Genomic DNA, 17853 nt, shown 5'->3' with positions numbered 1-17853 from the left:
CCTATAGTTGAATACTCTGGAGGTGTCACCTTGGCAACAAGTGCTGTAAACGCCTAGCGAAGGACATGAAAAACAGCACTTCCACACGCACCTGCAGAAAATAGAGTGTGTTTCTCCAGTCGGACACCAGAAAAGACTTCATGTTGTTGCTGTCGTTTATCCAAGTGACAGAAGGGCCTGAAAGCAGCAAGATGGGTAATGTAAACCCTGACAATTGTTTCTATTTTTCTTAATGAGTGAGTTTTCTTCTCTTTCTCTTCCACCCGGAGTCAGACTCCTCAGAGATTGGTTTTTATCGGGAAATTAGATGTTTGGAAGTTACAAGAGGAGGAGGTTAATTCTGTTTTCAGAGGGTGGAGCCCATTTTACAGTGCAACATATCAGTGCAGTTACAGCCTCTCTCTCTGTCTGTCCAGTTGAGATCAAGAGGGATTGATTACCATGACTGAATCGACGGGTTAGTGTGGACAAAGATCAGTTAGTTGGAGTTGATGGTTTCCTTCTTTTCCAGGGTTCCTCAGTGAACAAAGTAAAGACAATGCCAAACAGATCACATGGCAGCGAGATAGAGGCATCTGTCAGAATACTAAAGTCTCTGCAGGTTTTATAGATTAGCTAATAGACAAAATGCACACTCTGCCTCTTGGCTCTTCCTCCAGAAGGAGCTCGCTTTACTTCTTCCAAGCAGAGGCTTTTAACTGATATTACTTTTTTTTTCCTTTCCTCAGAAATGCTGCATAAATTTGAAAACAAGATCCAACCACAGCCAACTATCGCTATCGAGCGGCTCCAGGGGAACAAACTAAAACAAGCGGTTTCTAGTTTTAAACAGGTGAGTGATCGCCCTTTACTTCTGATGCAACAGTCTAATTATCACTGAGCAATTACCAGATTGAAGGATCATTTGGTGTTAACTCTACATAGGTTTTGTCAGTTTGCAACAAGAAATACTCTTCTAGCTGTAAAATAAATGCAGAATAGAAAAAGACAAGATGAATCTTTTTATTTTAAGATATTTGGAAAGTTCCTGTGAAGAGAAATAGAAGCTGTTTAGTTAATGGCAGATTGTTTATATTCCTGTTTTTGAATTAATTCAGCATCGGCATGTAATTAATCCAGTCTCAGTGATGCAGTTATCTATTGATCCGGATCTGGCGCCTGTCTACTTTCTGTCCCGTACGTGGAAGCTTTATTTGGGTTTCGGCAGTCTGCTCAGCTCTGACATCACTGATGCAGTGCTGAGCGTGAGCCAGCACCCACAGCTCTGACTGCAGAGGCTCCTCTCTCCCGTCATGCTGTCAGCTCTCAGCCGGAGGCAGATCTGTGCACCGTAGCCCCCCCATGTTGCCTCCAGGATGGGTGAAGCTGAGGGGGAGTCACGGCTGGTTCACACTCTGGCAATCAGCGCAGTCAGAGCCTCTAAGCAGCTTCCTTTCTCGCCTTCTTTCCAGCGCTACACGTTTGCCTCCTGGGTCAGGGAGAACGTCGAGAAGAGGGAGTGCTGCTTCTTTGAAAAAGGTGTCGGGTAAGATGAACTGCTCTGTGCAATGTTGCTGATGAATGTGTGAACTGACCTTGTAGTGGATGCTGCTGCTGCACAGTGACTCAGAGATACTGTAGCATCCACCCTCTGGTGTATTTATGTGAGAGGAGACATCTCCCTCAGTTGCTGTGCTTACAAGTATCAGCTTTTGTTTCTCCACCAGACCGGATGCATGCAAGTGTGGCTACTCTAAGACCGATCATGTGGATGAAGCCATCAAACCAGAGGACTTCACAGGAGAGTCGTGGGACATACACAGACACATTCGTAAAGTTCCCACCGATGCTTTTGGAGACATCAGCTTTGGTGGTTTGGGAAAAAAGACTGGCAAGGTGAAACCATCCTTTCTCTCCACTACAGTAGCAATACACGAGTGCTTGAATCCTTACACTTATCCTTGCCTTTGCGTCTGTGTCCACTCTCCAGTATGTGCGAGTGACCACTGACACCAGCTCTGAAATCCTGTACCAGTTATTGACCGATCAGTGGAAACTTCCCCCTCCCAACCTGCTGATCTCAGTGACCGGAGGAGCCAAGAACTTCTACCTGAGGGCTCGTCTCAAGACTGTCTTCCACAGAGGTCTCATTAAAGTGGCCCAGACCACAGGTCAGTGTGTGTGTGATTAGCCACAGTGTGTGAAAACATGTGTTTTATGAGAACATGTGCAGTTATGGAGAATGGGCGTCTCTTTTTTAGTCTGTGGTTAAACACACTGTGCACCTCAAACATCCTCCATATTGGAGCTCCTTAACAAAATATAATAAACCTATAACAAAAATTGTATATCTAAATAAAGCAACATAAGTAACATCTCCAATATACTCTGTAAAGATAAATTTGGCTCCGACAGGTCCCATGCATGCATTTAACATAGAAATTAACTGGCCTGTACAGAGCTTAGAGCCAGACCTTACTCCAGAGCATCGATGGGACCTGGAGCTAGCTTCTTGTGGAGAGCCTTCATGCAAGAGGGAGGGCTGTTAACGTTGCACATGACAGGAACAGTTTGATATTTCTGATGTCTGAAAATGTCCAACTGTTCCTTTAATGTCCATGTTTTTAGAATGACGTGCTCAACAACAATATTTGTTGGTTTCCACACATTTTTACATTGTTTGTGCAGTAGCTGACTGTGATTTTAGAGTTTGGCCAACAATATGTGGACATATGGTATAACCCTAACCCATGTACAGTATTGAATTGGGACATATGCTGTGTTGTAAACAGGTGCGTGGATCGTCACTGGTGGCACACATACTGGTGTGATGAAGCATGTCGGGCAGGCTGTGAGGGACTACGCCCTGAGCAGCTCCAAGCAGGGTGAGATCGTGGCCATCGGAGTAGCAACGTGGGGAATAATTCACAACAGGGATGCTCTGGTGCATCCAGAGGTTCGATAAACACATTTACACATGGTTTGTGTCTTTCTCGTGGTAGGATTAGTCATCTGTTTCTCCTCCTCCTCCTCCTCTTTCTCTGCAGGGTTGTTTCCCAGCCCATTATGAGATGGACATTAAGGACCAAGGCCGACTCTCCTGCCTCGATAACAACCACACCCACTTCCTGCTGGTGGATGATGGGACTCAGGGACACTATGGAGTGGAGATTGAGCTGCGGAGCCGTCTGGAGAAATGCATTGCTGGGAAGCGTCTTGGAAACAAAGGTTAAAAATAGCTGAGGCGGTGCCCTCAAAAGCAGCATGCCACAGATAACATCTCAAATCTGATGCTGTTTATCTGCCTGGCTTTTAATATTGATTCTTTATTGCCTCCAGAGAACAGCGTGACCATCCCTGTGGTGTGCGTGGTTTTGGATGGAGGACCAGGCACTCTAAATGTGAGACATCCGTTTATCTCTCTCTCTATGTCTCTGGGCTTCATCTTGTCTGACTGTCCTGTGTGTCTCCTCTCAGACCATCTATAATGCCATGCTGAATAGTACACCATGTGTGATCTTGGAGGGCTCGGGGAGAATAGCAGATGTGATCGCTCAGGTGGCAGGCCTGCCACCAAGCCGGGTCACCATCGCCCTCATCCAACAGTTAATGAAAAAGTTCTTTGGCAAAGAGTATGACAGGTTCCCCGACCTCAAGATCATAGAATGGACCAAGAAGGTGTGTGAACATACTGACGACCTCAACAACTACAGACCAAACTCTTTCTTACAAACAGGACTAATGGATTCTTCATTTCCCTATCTATTCATTATCTAGTTAAGCATCCTTGCATTCTGGTAGCACCGTGTTACATAGTAAGAGAAAGAGCGTCACATTGTCTGGTCACCATTAACATAAAGTAGAAGTCAAGGCTACTTCAGGGGAAAAATCCGGGGGGGTCCAGCACAACTCACTAACGCTGGAAAGTCCCCACAGACTTTTAAACTTACTATTGTCGATCTAGAAAGAAGAGAGATTCAGCAGAAAAAGTTTTGGCACCCCTGCTCTATACTTTCTAGGATGGCTCTGTTAAACAAATTCTTGCAATATGTGTGTGTCGCCTGCATTTTGGTATATTTATATTTTTCATTATTGGTGATTTTGTGAGGCACTTTGTAGTTAAATGTCTGTCTTTGATTGTTATTGTTGTGTTCTGTTTTAGTTTCATCTTTTACATGTTTCTGTTTTTTGTATTTTTGCTCTGTGAAACACTGTAACGCATGTTTTCTCTGCTTTCTGTGGCAGATTCAGGATATCATCAGGATGTCTCACTTGCTGACAGTCTTCAGAATAAGCGATGACAATGAAGGGGATGTGGATGTAGCTATTCTCCAAGCACTGCTCAAAGGTAACGACACTCAGTACCTGACTGGACTAACTGGAGGTGAACAAGATGGAGTATGTATGAAGATAGAGAGGCTTTGTGCCAAACCAGCTCTTCGAATGTACGTAGATCAAAAAGACAGCAGTGATATTCTTGCAGATATTTTCATCGTAACGATTATTTTTTTACAGAGAGACATTGATAGCCACACTTAAATATTCTTCCTCATGCAGGTCTTGAGAGAGAAGGATGAAACCTATTTAGAGCAAGCCTAATGCATTTTCTTATGAAAGTAAACTGAGCCAAAGTGCTTTAAACGACATGCGAGTCCACTGCACTGAACTCGTGGTTGTGATCATGATGATTCATCATTCTAGCTAAACTGCTTTGCCCATAGTTTCCATCACTAAGTTCCAGTAATAAAGTGATAAAAATGCATTTCCAGGCTCCATCAGTGAGGACAACCACTGTCTCTGCAGCCACAAAGTTCAGAGTGGAGTCTTTGTTTTTGAGTAAAGTCTTGCTATTTGCTGCTTGATCATGCAGTGCAGTTGTTCAGATAACATTTTAAGGTGCAGATCACTATCACAACCTCTGATCCCCCGGGGTCTGTAATGGTAAAACATTAAAGTGCTGAAACAATGAGTTTGATTGGTTGGAGGAGAAGGAAATAATCAGCAGATTTAATAATTGATTAATCATTGAGTGTAGCTATCAAGCAAAAACTGCAATCATTCTCTAGTTCAGCTTTTCAAATGTGAAGATTTGCCAGCGACTGGTTTGGGATTTGCTGCTTTACTCAATTTGGCATCGCGTAATTGAACAATATCTTTGGGTTTATGGGATGCATGAAAACATCAGTGGTTGATCTGTTGTGTTGAAAGACACAAAGTCTCGTAACAGAGTCATCCCTGCAGCAGTCAATCAATCTTTTGACTCAACCTAAACAGAATTGGTAAAGAGTCACATAAATCGTGTCGCTATAAATTCTCCACACAGCCTCGAGGACCAACGAGTCACTGGGAATCGACTGCTGGAAGAGGCAGCTGGAGCTGGCTATAGCCTGGAACCGAGTGGACATAGCTGAGACTGAGATCTTCACTGAGGAGAGCCACTGGAAGGTGAGTTCGCTTATTTTACAACAACACTGTAACATCACAACAGCAGCAGCACTCTGTGTCACACCCCCATGAACTTGACCCTGTGTTGCAACCCTTCTTGTCTCAATGGACTGACTGGAAAACATGGAGAGTGATCGTAATGTTTTTCCTTTGAAGTCCTGTGAGATAATAACAAAATGTTTGAGTGGTGTCAATTTCTACAATACCAGTAAACCACCATGGGCTTTAAAACATAAAACGTTGCATCACAAAACTTTAATGATACAAGGAGCAGAGGATAAGAGAGGTTAGTTTAGCGATGTCCAAACAAAAGAGCAGCTGACATAAATGAGCCAGCAGTCACTTTACTGAAACACAAGCCATCATATTGCTCACTGTGTCCTGTTCTACTGTTCCCATCCAGTCCAGTGACCTCCACTGGGCCATGTTCTCAGCCCTGGTTGGAAACAAATCTCAGTTTGTGAGTCTGCTGCTGGAGAACGGTGTGAGTCTGAGGGATTTCCTGCAGGATGAGGAGACACTGTGCGAGCTCTACAAACAGCTGCCCAGCTGCTTCTTTCTCCGTAGGCTGGCCAAGCGGGTCCACAGTTCTCGCCGCTTTAGGAGGCAGGCGATCGGCATCAGGTCTCGAGCTCAGTCGGGCGAAACGATCACCATGACTCACGTGTCTGACACGGTGCGCCACCTGCTGGGCAGTTTCACCAAGCCCCTCTACCCTCCCTCCACCACGATAAACCAGTTCAACATGTCCATGGAGGATTCATCTTCATCAGTGAGTCTGTTTAAACATCATCTAAAACACCTAAACTGGCAACTATTTTGGTAATTCATTAATCGTTCCAGCCGTTTTGAAAGCAAAAATGTCAAACATCTGTTGGTTGCAGCTTCTTAAAACCATGATGTCATGTAATTTACTTGGTTGTTATTCTGGGAACTGGAGGTTTTATTACCCTGAGTGATTTTCTATCATTCAGCTTCCTAAAGATCCAAATTGGTGTCTTGTCAAAGTTTTAAGGGAGGGTGGCATGTCTTGAGAGGATTTGGTGTTGGATTTGATATTTCTGAAGTCATTTTTTCACTTTTCCTCTAGCTGTCTAAAAGTCAGGCAGGATCCCAAGCTGCACTCAAGGAGGCCGTTGCTGAAGCACCGAGGGACCCGGGCACAGACCTTTTCCTTTGGGCCATCGTGCAGAACAATAAGGAGCTGGCTGAAATTGCCTGGGAGCAGGTGATCAAGACACCCCTAACAAAGAAAGTTTGAAAATACTTGTTTGTGTGTTGTATGTCTATGTGACCTTGCATCTTTCTGTATCTTCACATTCACTTCACAGTGCAGAGACTGCATGTCTGCCGCCCTGGCCGCCAGTAAGATCCTGAAGAAGCTGGCCGAGGAAGGAAGTGACGCAGACGAGGCCGTGGAAATGAAAGAGCTCGCCGATCACTATGAGGAACACGCCATCGGTATAACACCACAGATGTAATGAGTGGGTTTACAGATGTAAAATAAAGGGATTTTACAAGGTTAGCATTTGACTTTACTGTGTGTGTGTGTCCCAGGTGTGTTCAGTGAGTGCCACGACAGTGATGAAGACCGGGCTCGGAAGTTGTTGGTTCATGCGTCACCGTTTTGGGGAAGGACGACGTGCCTGAGGCTGGCGCTGGAGGCTGATGATAAAAGCTTTGTAGCTCAGTCGGGTGTTCAGGTAGAGAGAAACCTTCAGATTTATCTTCAGGGGGATTTCTTTTTACACGTTGAGAGGTTAGTGGTAAGTCTGTGTGGACTACAATGTAGATCATTGACTGCACACACAAACTGTGCTGAATTAGTAGAAAAACTGATCAGTGAATCTAACTTACTTTTCATTTTGACACCCAGATATGAGTATATGAGAGTTCATGACGACCCGGTCTGATAACATGTCCGTCTTTAAGGCTCTTCTGACGCAGATCTGGTGCGGTGAGCTTTCAGTGGACAACCCTGTGTGGAGAGTGCTGCTCTGCATGGTTTTCTTCCCACTCATCTACACTCGCTTTCTGGTTTTCAGGTGAGTTTTATCAGCCTACTTTCTGACAACTGTCAGATTAGCACAAGATGTCACTGCCTTTAGTAACCTCTTATAACCGATCACAGCAAGACTGGCATAGAAGTATGAATGATATGAGCGACGGGTCACAGTGAAAAATAAATAAATAACTGGTGTAGCATAAGAGCTTAATCATGATTTGTAGTGATTTGGCTGCTTTGAAGGAGGTCAGACACACTTCATACACAGAGTCCCAAAAAGTATATTTATCGAATATTTTGCTTGCGTTTCTTAATGCAACAAAGAGAATAAGTCAACACAATTAATGCGAAATGTGACAAACTTCACTTGTTTAATTGAGCCTGTAAAGAGGAACAGCAGTCAGTAAGTTGACGCTCTCTGACGGGGAAAGAAGTTGCTCCCCTCAGTTAAACTTGTTCCTAATTATGACCATGTTGATTCAGCACATCTGTCACACAGTCTAACAAAATATGGATAATGTGACTTGCTCTGACCAAGGTTATTGGAATTAAGTGAAATTAAACTAACAACTTAAACTGGGTGTGAAAAAACATTTATTTAACTGAAATAAAACCAAAAACAAGACTTAAAAAAGACAAAGACTAACTAAAATGGTAATGTGCACTCACAAACTAAACTAGACTAAAATACAAATTTTAAGGAAATGTTTTCATGTTTAGTTTTTGCTGTCTATACTCTCAAAAATGCAGCCATTTATTTGTAGACACCACCGGGTGGCAGCAAGACCTCTTTCATTGTTTTCCCTTCTTACCATAAATAATTCAGGATCTTTGTCATTTCCAACTTGTGTTCAAGTTTACAATAATGTCTAATCTTTCGAGAGTCTTTACGTATTTGATTTTTTAATGAATTATGATTCTCCCTAGACGTGATGAAGTCATCCAGAGAGAAACTGCGAAGAACGAGGAGATCAAGACGGTGGAGAAAGTGACTGGAAGCACACTTCGAACAAACTCTCGTAGCCTGTAAGTAGACAGTTGTGTCTTTATACACTGACAACAAATGAAGAACCTTTAGAGACTGTGTGAAAGTTCACAGACACCCTAATATTTCTGTTATTTTCAAAATTTTCAGTTCGGACGTCATTTGCAGGTCAGTTGTCGGAAAGCAAGAAATTAGAGTAGAAATTAGATGTCACCTGAGAAAAAGAAATAGTTAGACGTGGAAAATGAAGTTGTCTCTGACCTCAGTGACCTTTCTGTCCACAGCGACCTCGCCAGCCTGAGGCGCCAGAAGCCTCTAAAGAGCTGGTCCAAACTGGTGAGCTTGTACAGCTCTCCGCAGGTCAAGTTTTACGGGAACATCGTGTCTTACTTCGCCTTCCTCTTCCTGTATGCGGTGGTGCTGATGATCGACTTCCAGGACATGCCCTCTCCTTGGGAGCTGCTGCTTTACGTCTGGCTGCTCTCTCTGGTGTGTGAGGAGGTCAGACAGGTGAGCGGTTGCATCTGGGACACACACATTGCAGTAAAAATTGAAGAATAAATCAAGATATACTGACTTCTAAAACAGCTGAAGTGCTTCCATCTGTGGACTGAACACCTGCTTTGTTGACATTTGACAAACACAAGGTTCAAATCTGACCTGTGGCCCTTTGCTGCGTGTCACTGCTCTTGTCTCCTATCCCGCTTCCTGTCAATCTTGAGCTGTCCTAACAAAAAAAGCCCTGAAAAGGTCAAAAAAAGTAATTAAAATAAATTAACACCCCTGCATGGGCCCCCTGATGGTTAAGGGGCTCTTTACAGTTGCTTACAATGCATATATGTTATGCCATGATTACACAATATTCAGAAAGAAGCAAATAGGAGCCTCAACATCCAGACTATTCCTTAATCTAAGAAAAACATTTTAAAATCCCAAATTGCCAATTTTAATTTGTCTTTATTGTCTCAGCTGTTTCATGATCCTGACGGCTTTGGGATTCGTAAGAAATCCAAGATATACATCAACGAACTGTGGAATATTTTAGACGTTCTGTCCATCATCCTCTTTATTATTGGCCTTGCATTTAGGTAAGTTTCCCTCCTCCCTGACAATCCTGTGGAAGTGCTCCCTGCATTATCTATGAATCACCAAGTTTTCCTATTTCAGGCTGACGACTGTGCTCTTCTATGCGGGTAAAATCATCCTCTGCATCGACTTTGTGGTCTTCTCCCTCCGTCTCATGGCCATCTTCACTATCAGTAAAACCCTGGGACCCAAAATCATCATTGTTAAGAGGATGGTGAGAGGGCTACATCCAAATATAACGAATGCCGCCCTGATGTAATGTGGGAGCAACAGCGGAGCACCAAATGCTACGCTCCAGAACACCTTTTATCCAACACAAAAAGAGGCCTCTGCCTCACTGGGTCTCCATCTGGTGTTAGATAAAAGGTGTTTTTGAACAAAGTGTTGCAGCTGGTCTGTTTGTTACATTTATTACATTCATGACCTTTTAGAGAGCTTATTATTGGTTTTGTAGACACTGAAGCTGGAACAACAGAGCAACCTCTTAGATACTGAAACTGCAAAATATATAATCAAATGTTTGTTGATGTGATGCTTAGACTGACAAATCCAATTTTCTGGAGTTTTTAAATGTAAAAATCTAGCCCTATTAAAGTCGTGACATACAGATGCGTCCACATTTGTGTCTCCAGATGATGGATATGTTCTTCTTCATGTTCCTGCTGAGTATCTGGGTGGTGGCGTACGGTGTGGCCAAACAAGGCATCCTCATCCACAACGACAATCGGCTGGACTGGATTCTCCGTGGGGCAGTTTATGAGCCATACCTCACCATATTTGGGGATTTTCCCAGCAATGTTGATTGTGAGTGAAGATGAAAAATGTTTTATGTCGTTTTTTGCAGTAAAAAATGACTTAATAATCATTTTTGTATACATTTCTTTCTATGAAAACACTTTATTTGCCCTCCGCAGATGCTCAATTTGACCTGGACTCCTGCAGCATGAACGCCACCGATCCTCTGAAGCCAAAGTGTCCCGTGCTGAATGAAAGCCAAACCCCAGCCTTCCCTGAGTGGCTCACCATCATCATGCTCTGTGTTTACCTGCTCTTTGCCAACATACTGCTGCTCAACCTGCTCATAGCCATCTTCAAGTGAGTTTTCTCCTCCACATCTTTGTATCTAAAGAGAGTCCTGATCTCACTCTTTTGAGCTCTGTCTCTCTTTGTCCTCCTGCACAGCTTTACATTCCAGGAAGTTCAGGACAACACAGACAGAATCTGGAAGTTTCAAAGATACGAGCTGATTAAGGAGTACCACAGCCGCCCTGCTGCGCCTCCTCCTTTCATCATCTTCAGCCATCTTTACATCTTCATCAGGAGGATGGTGCTGTGCAGGCCCCCCGTCGTATGCAAAGAGTTCAGTAAGTATTCAGCTTCATGATTATATGCAGCACAAGTTTTAGATTCATCACTCTATTAAATATATAAAATCTGACACTTCTGCATTGAAATATCTTAAAACGATGAGACCTTTGTTATATATTTGTTGTTTACATCATCCCAAATGTTCAAACCCAGAGAAATCCACAAGTTAATCCAACAAAGTAACGATGCATTTCATTTGATCGCCGCTCACTACAACTTCCAGGTAAACGTCAGATGATACGTGAGAGAGTACGAACGTGACAGAACATTGTGTGTAAAACTTGAATCATTACCTCGTCTGCGAACCTGATTTCTGCCTGAGTCACGTCAGACAGATTTTCATCAGCAATGGTGGTTGTTTAACAATGAAGACAACTCCCCTGATCCCACGCTACTTAGCGTCTTTTGTTTTCATTGTTTTGAGGGATCCTTAGCAGCAGAAAATGCACACTGTGCGCGTAAACTATGAGCCAGATTATCGTCATTATAGTCAAAGAAGAAAGCATATCATATTGTAGTTATCTTTAGATATCTTTGTCTGTAATTTTTATATGTCGTGTCCATGTGCACATGTACAGTGGGCCTAAGTAAGGTATTGAAATAGCATGTGACACTGTTTTTCAGAGAACGAGCTTCTTGCGAGTGAGGAAGAGGAGCTGTTGTCCTGGGAGGCTTTGATGAAGGACAGATACCTGCAGTCCACGCAGCAGGAGCAGAGCCAGAGCATGGAGCGACGCATCCTGGACACGGCCCAGAAGTAAAATCCCACAGGAGGGAAACCCAGTATATCTGTGTAACAATTCTCTAGAGTCCTGCTGTGTACTGTTTGTGGGACCCGTCATCAAACATTTTAGTCACAAGCCGTATTTTACCTTCTCAGTCTGCTTCATTTGAACTTCTAGAGCCTTGTAGGGATGAAACTATCACGTTTTTGATAACAAAATATCCATGACAGAAAAGCCAGAAAATGTTTAAAATCTTGATTTCCTGTTTCCGATCAATCATCTTGTGACCCCTGACATTTATTTTTTTCAACTCTACAGTTCCCCCGCAACTCTTTGGAGCTTTTTAGCATCTTTCATCTCATTGTTTTGGTTTTACCACCTGCAGCTTTACTGTTTTGGATCCCCCCCCCGTACCCAAATCCCCCAAAAATGTTTTGGGCAATATGTTTTTAAATGCCTTTGTGTTAAGAGTTAAATGAGAGGATGGATGCCACTTTCATGTCTTGTCCGTTAAATATGAAGCTAGAGCCAGGAGACGCTTAAATTAGCTTAGCATGAAGACTAAAACAGAGGTTACATTCCACTTCTCTTATGTGATATTTTGCGCTCCTAGCTTTAACTGAAAGTGGTTTCGGTCCACCATCTTGTAGTTCATCCCAAAGCTCTTATTTCTGCTCTGAGCAGCCTTGCTGGAAGACTTTGAGCTGATCGCCAACACGTGTACATACTCTGGCATCTGACACAAATTACCGAGATGGCGGACGACCCTTCATATGACGCTTGAGAGGACGTCTCGTTTCTTCCTTTCTGGTCTCCTTGTCTCTCTCCATGTATCATCGGTAGGAAGGAAAGGATGCTAGTGCCAGAAACATAGTTGCAACTTCAGAGACTTAGGACGTGCCCAGAGATTTTGTTACCTCTGGACAGAGCCAGGCTAGCTGTTTCCCCCTGTTTCTAGTGTTTGTGCTAAGCTAAGCTAATCGACTGGAAGCTGTAATTTAGTATTTAACGGACAAACACAATTCACAACTTTTCTTACATTTTTCCTTTCATGCAGCAACACAGTCTGATTTATTTTTAAGATTTGATGAGGCTGAAATGCTCTAAGTGTAGAGTATATAACATTGAAGGTGCAATGTGTAAGAATTTTAGTTTAATACATGAACAAATTAACTAAAATTATGAACAGAATGTGAAGAAATAAGAATTTTGACTTTATGTCGAGACGTCTTTGTATCGTAAAGTCAGCTGATAGAAGCGCTAGCTGTGCGGCTAACTGAGCTAACTGACTAATGAGAGCTAAAAATAGTAGCAGTGGGTGGTTTCTCTCGTGATATGCTGCCCCCAGGTGGCCATTTCTTACATATTGCACCTTTAATTATTCTATGAGTGACAGTCAAGTAAATACAGACCCTCACACTCTGCTTGTTTGTTTCCTGAGGGTTACCACCATAGGCGACTGGCTGGAGAGGGAAGACGAGAAGAGCTCTGATGTCATTTTGAAAAGACTGGCTCGTCTAGAGGAGCAGGTTGTGACCTGGTTTTTTTGGTTATCGCTAATGTTGCACCTCTGTCTGTAACATTTCACATCATACATCATAGAGCGTGACGCAGTGCAGAAAATATATGACACACGTCTTGATGCACCCACGTGTGTTGTAAACTTTATTTCCAGACGTCCCCGATGTAAAAATCAGTCATCTTCGTCGTCATCAGAAATATTTGACCTACTTTTATTTTGTCTCATTCAGGTCGTCCAGTCAGCCAAAGCCCTGCAGTGGATTATGGACAGTCTGAAATCTCAGGGTTTTGCAGCAAAAGAACCACAATCACTGAGTCAGCAGCCATCTTCTTCATTCGTTTACATTATTTTGTCATAATTTTGCAGATATATCACACGTCACTTCTCCTCGTTTGCCCTCACTTCTACTCAGCATTAACAACAACAGACGAGTCCCCTGACACGTATGTCAGTACATCAGAGAAAGAGGACGGGTTCCACGTGAACGCCCGACAGTTTCATTACCCAGGCAGCAAAGTCACACGCTTCCCTGTGCCTGACGAGAAGGTGCCATGGGAGGTACGTCACACACACTAAATCACCAGCTGCTGGTCCTCAGAGCATCACAGCATGCTGTTTGGGTTTAATGAGTCCAGATTTTCCAGGTTTTCATCTCCTCTTTTTTTTTCAGGTCGGCTTCAGCTCATACATGCCAATTTATTACGCCTCTGAAGACAGTGAAGACCATGTAGACGGGTATGTTTTTACCAAGAGAAGATCATACATAATGTTGGGTTCATATAAGGCTTGTGTGTGGATATATTTGCATTCATTGTGGGTGTTTTTGTCAAGACAACAAAAGATTTTCCAATCAAATCAAATTTAATGATGTAATGTATCTGTATCTCTTTCATTTGATTGATTCTTTCTCCTTGCAGATCAGAATTAGCTGCCTTAGATAATTACAGGTATGATATACACAAGGCATCAATAGCACCTTCAGTAACAAGAGATGCTTGTAAGATGCATGTCTGTAGGTCTGATGTGTGTCTCATCTGTCATCAGAAACCCAGAAGGGAGGACGGGCATCAAAGGGCGAGGCACACTGAGCCGCCTCGGTCCAAATCTGAACCTAGACCTTGTGCTTACACGGTAGGACATCTCATGTCCTTACAGTGCTTTTAAAAACCAGCATGGAGAGCATGGCATGATCTAACACTTTGAAAATTGGTTCGTAGCTGGCAAGACAGTGAGCGATCTGTTATGGAGTACCTGGCGGTTTGGGGAGAGAGCCAAGGACTGTTGACTTTACCTGGGGTGAGTCCGACTGCTCAGTCACTTTAGCTGTTTTTTATTTACATTTTGAACTGTTCAAATAAATGGTATACATACATATATGTATATGTATATGTATGTGGTTCTTTTGTGAATGTGAAACCTTCAGGGACCCGTCCAGTCTGCTGACTTCCTGCCAGTGACTCTTAAGAGAACCTTGGGAAAGACGCTGTATGAAAAACTAAATGAAAAAGTATCAGAGGGAATAAAGGTAGGTCTGGTCCACGACTATGTCCATGTGCACATACTGTATGAATGTCTCTTTGTCACTGAAATCAGCGTCGGTATTTGACAATCTGGTGGTGAGATTCAACATCAACCATCTTTCTCCTGGAAGTTACATTTAATCGCATCAACAATCTGTAAGTAGAGGAATTAAAAAAACAACGAATTGCGTTTGATTAAATATTTAAACACTGAGACAGTAATTAGGAGCCATGACAGGAAAAGCTTGATCGTCCCCAAGAAATTCAAACTTCGAGCAATTGTTCATTTTCTTTTCCAAGGATGGGGAGGAAGGTATGATCTCCCCCGCTTTGCCTCTGATTGACTAGTACTCATTGCCTTTGTTGTTTAGGTTTAGGCGTGACGAGTGATGACAGGTCAGGGTCAGGGAAAGAACAAGCCAATCAGAGGTCCGTTAGGGTTGGTCATGTCTTCGCCATCCTAGGAAAGAATATATGGAGAGTAGCCAGGGACACAATGAGAAGCCCTTTGCTTCATTGCCTGAGAGGTCTTGTGGACCTGATTTGGGGATTGGGACTCAAAAATAGTCGCAAGGTTAATTGAAACCAAATTTTGTTTGTAGCTGGGGAATCTGTACAGCTAGCTAAAAGTAGCTAAAGCAGTTCACTACAACAGTCCTGCATTAAGTATTAAATATATGATAATGGTAACACTTTATGGCGAACCTCTGAGGTCCAGATTCATTTTGGTATATTCACTTTCTTTTCCAGCACAAATTCAACTTTATGTCTGACTTCTCATTTTGTCAATTTAAGAAAGTATAAAGCTGCCAGGAACCCACGATACATGAAAAATCACACCAGCACCTACAGAAATGTGCACATCTTCAGTAATAACCGCTCACAATATTATTATATTACAGTTCTGGGTTATAAAGAATATTGTTTGTGTCAGAAATAACTCAAGAATAGTGTATTTACATGTTAACTAACTAATTTTTCATTGCAGCTTTATGTCTACCTGTAAATCACTGAAAATATTAATAATTCAAAGATTAGAAAATGTATTTCTAAAACATGTTTATGGCGTGTAGACGTAAATGAGTCTATGTAAGCCCCACAGCAGCACCTTCAGCTGTTTTTTTTCAACTTGTCTCTACATTATATTGTGTAAATGATGTTCATCAATGAATAAAGTATTTTTCCCCTAATATAATATAAAGTGTTCTCATGATGACTTCACCCTTCTCGACTCTGACATGTAGGATAGTTGAACCTTGACCCTTGTTGGTTTCTACTCACAGTTGCTGTTACTGTTTCAGGTGTTCGAGGGTTATGTGGACGACTGCAGGAACACAGATAACGCCTGGGTGGAAACCACCGTCTTCAACATTCACCTGGACAGAACGAGCCAGCTGATGGTCGATATCAACAACATGGTGAGAACATTATTACTTTCTATTCTAATTTGTATTCCTCCTGCAGTGAATACTTAATCACTTATTGATTTGTAACACCTCCCTCTCAGGTGGTGAGCGGCTACGGCTCTCTTCTGTGGCAGGAGGTGAGCGGCAAAGCCCGACTCAGCTCAAACCAAAGAGAGTCTCTGCGGAAGGTCGCCAAGCTGCACTGCAGGAAGTTCTGATGTTCACGCGCCACTCTAGCTGTAAATGTGCCTCTCTGTCCGCAGAGTTTTCTGCTGCCTGTTCATGTGGCCTTTTTGTTAAAGGCTGATTGATTCTGTTGCACTGAAAGCACTTGTGTTAAAAGACACTTTAAAGCCATAATGTCATGCTGCTGTGGATTATTTCTTTAGGGACTGGAGACTGAATGTTTAGCCCCCACACTGTGTTGTGTGTTCACTGACCATTAAAACTCCAAATATGGTGGAACTGAGGTAATTGTACTTCTAAAGAGTATTCCCACGGTATACTACTTCACACGTCCGTACAGTAAACTGTACTTGTTACTGCAGTACATTTATCTGACAGTACAGTCAGTATTCACTTTTACATACACATGTAAATCATCATCTTACTGAATATAAAATAATGCAGTTACAGATGCCTAACACTATAAAAAGTAGTTAACAAAGCTGATACAAGGTGATGCATTAATAATAACACAATAATAAGACTTAGCTCACAGTATATATAAACTTCTGAAAGGGAATATACTGCAAATAATGACTTTTATTTTTCATACATTTTGCTGCAAATACTTTTACTTGAGTATTTTTTTTAAAATGCAGGATTTTTACTTGCAATGGAGTGTTTTTACTTGATAGTTGACCACTGCTGCTGTTATTTAAATTACTTCAGATGGATTTCCCTGTATTTATTCATTTTGCAGTTTATTTCACATGTGATTTTGACATAATCAAGCACTCTTGGCCTTAATAATTATTAAAAAAAAATCGACCCAAACTGAATTGTCTTGACTGCTTGTGGTGCTTCATAGAAAAGCTTGTGTTCTGTTCTTGTGTGTGTGTGTGTGTGTGTGTGTGTGTGTGTGTGTGTGTGTGTGTGTGTGTTATTTGTTTTAATACTCCTCGGTGTTTTTGTCCACCTGCCAATCATGCAGCCTTGCAGCAGTTTCGGAGCAGCCTCTGAGGGCGCTCATTGGCCCGGGCGGAGGTGGCCAGACAGCGCAGTATCGGTTTCCCACCCTCCTCATACCGCTGATGTTTTTCCTCATTCAGATCAATCAGTTACTGCTTCTCTAGATAATGACGATCATGCTCTTACTCTGAAAATAAACAGAACACGTGTGGCCTTAAGTAAGAAGTGAATTTTAAAGTTCCTGCATGCAATTATAATGACTAAAATCTTTATAAAGTCTCTCTTATTATTATTATTATTATTGTTATTATTATTATTATCATTGTTGTTGTTGTTGTTGTTTGTCCTGTGAGTCCCGGCGGCGGAGCGTCATTGAAAAGAAACGGGAGCTATTTTTAACCATAGCGTCAGAGAGAGGAGAAAAACGAAGAGCTCCCACTCTGATCGCATTTTATGAGACCACATACAGCTCCATAAAAAAGCACAGCTTACTTAACTGTCTGCCCTCTGTGGGTCACTGCTGTGTTCTGTTATTGTTGGTCCAACTTTTTCACAGTAAAAGTAATGTGTTTACATCCAGTGCTGTCACATTATTATCAGTCAGTTATGTTGGTTAAGTGGATTGTCTTTTTTTTTTTATAGATGTGTAAAATGAAATGTGTACCAAGCAGCTTTCTT

At 42.3% G+C, this 17853-nt stretch overlaps 1 protein-coding gene across 2 annotated transcripts; it reads left to right on the top strand.

Moving 5' to 3' along the window:
• Window positions 1-364: 364 nt before the first annotated feature.
• On the top strand, window positions 365-17045 carry trpm2 (transient receptor potential cation channel, subfamily M, member 2). Of its 2 annotated transcripts, XM_073474309.1 has the most exons (34): window positions 365-832; window positions 1452-1525; window positions 1707-1875; window positions 1970-2150; window positions 2772-2935; window positions 3027-3207; window positions 3319-3380; window positions 3457-3657; window positions 4225-4327; window positions 5303-5424; window positions 5828-6196; window positions 6515-6652; window positions 6756-6885; window positions 6982-7127; window positions 7357-7469; window positions 8357-8455; window positions 8565-8582; window positions 8699-8924; window positions 9384-9502; window positions 9582-9714; window positions 10133-10304; window positions 10415-10595; window positions 10683-10864; window positions 11493-11625; window positions 13035-13122; window positions 13345-13429; window positions 13528-13673; window positions 13786-13850; window positions 14033-14062; window positions 14160-14246; window positions 14333-14411; window positions 14539-14640; window positions 15937-16053; window positions 16143-17045. In XM_073474309.1, exons 1-34 carry the CDS (start codon window positions 731-733, stop codon window positions 16257-16259), a joined length of 4434 nt encoding a protein of 1477 aa, XP_073330410.1. In that variant the 5' UTR covers window positions 365-730; the 3' UTR covers window positions 16260-17045. The 2 variants fall into 2 exon arrangements, with proteins under 2 accessions (XP_073330410.1, XP_073330411.1); XM_073474310.1 differs by lacking the exon at window positions 8565-8582.
• The last annotated feature ends 808 nt before the right edge of the window (window positions 17046-17853 follow it).

Source organism: Pagrus major, chromosome 9 (genome assembly GCF_040436345.1).
Source record: "Pagrus major chromosome 9, Pma_NU_1.0".
Classification (NCBI taxonomy): domain Eukaryota; kingdom Metazoa; phylum Chordata; class Actinopteri; order Spariformes; family Sparidae; genus Pagrus; species Pagrus major.
Note: the sequence above shows the minus strand (reverse complement) of the source record. Positions and strands in the feature narration are given on the sequence as shown.

What these genes read in the sequence shown, in the direction of transcription:
- trpm2 (XM_073474309.1), top strand. Translation starts at nt 731, where the DNA reads ATGCTGCATAAATTTGAAAACAAGATCCAACCACAGCCAACTATCGCT. An exon ending in ATGCTCTGGTGCATCCAGAG is followed by an intron (nt 2,936 to 3,026) that starts GTTCGATAAACA and finishes CTTTCTCTGCAG; the next exon opens with GGTTGTTTCCCAGCCCATTA. An exon ending in TTTTCCCAGCAATGTTGATT is followed by an intron (nt 10,305 to 10,414) that starts GTGAGTGAAGAT and finishes TGCCCTCCGCAG; the next exon opens with ATGCTCAATTTGACCTGGAC.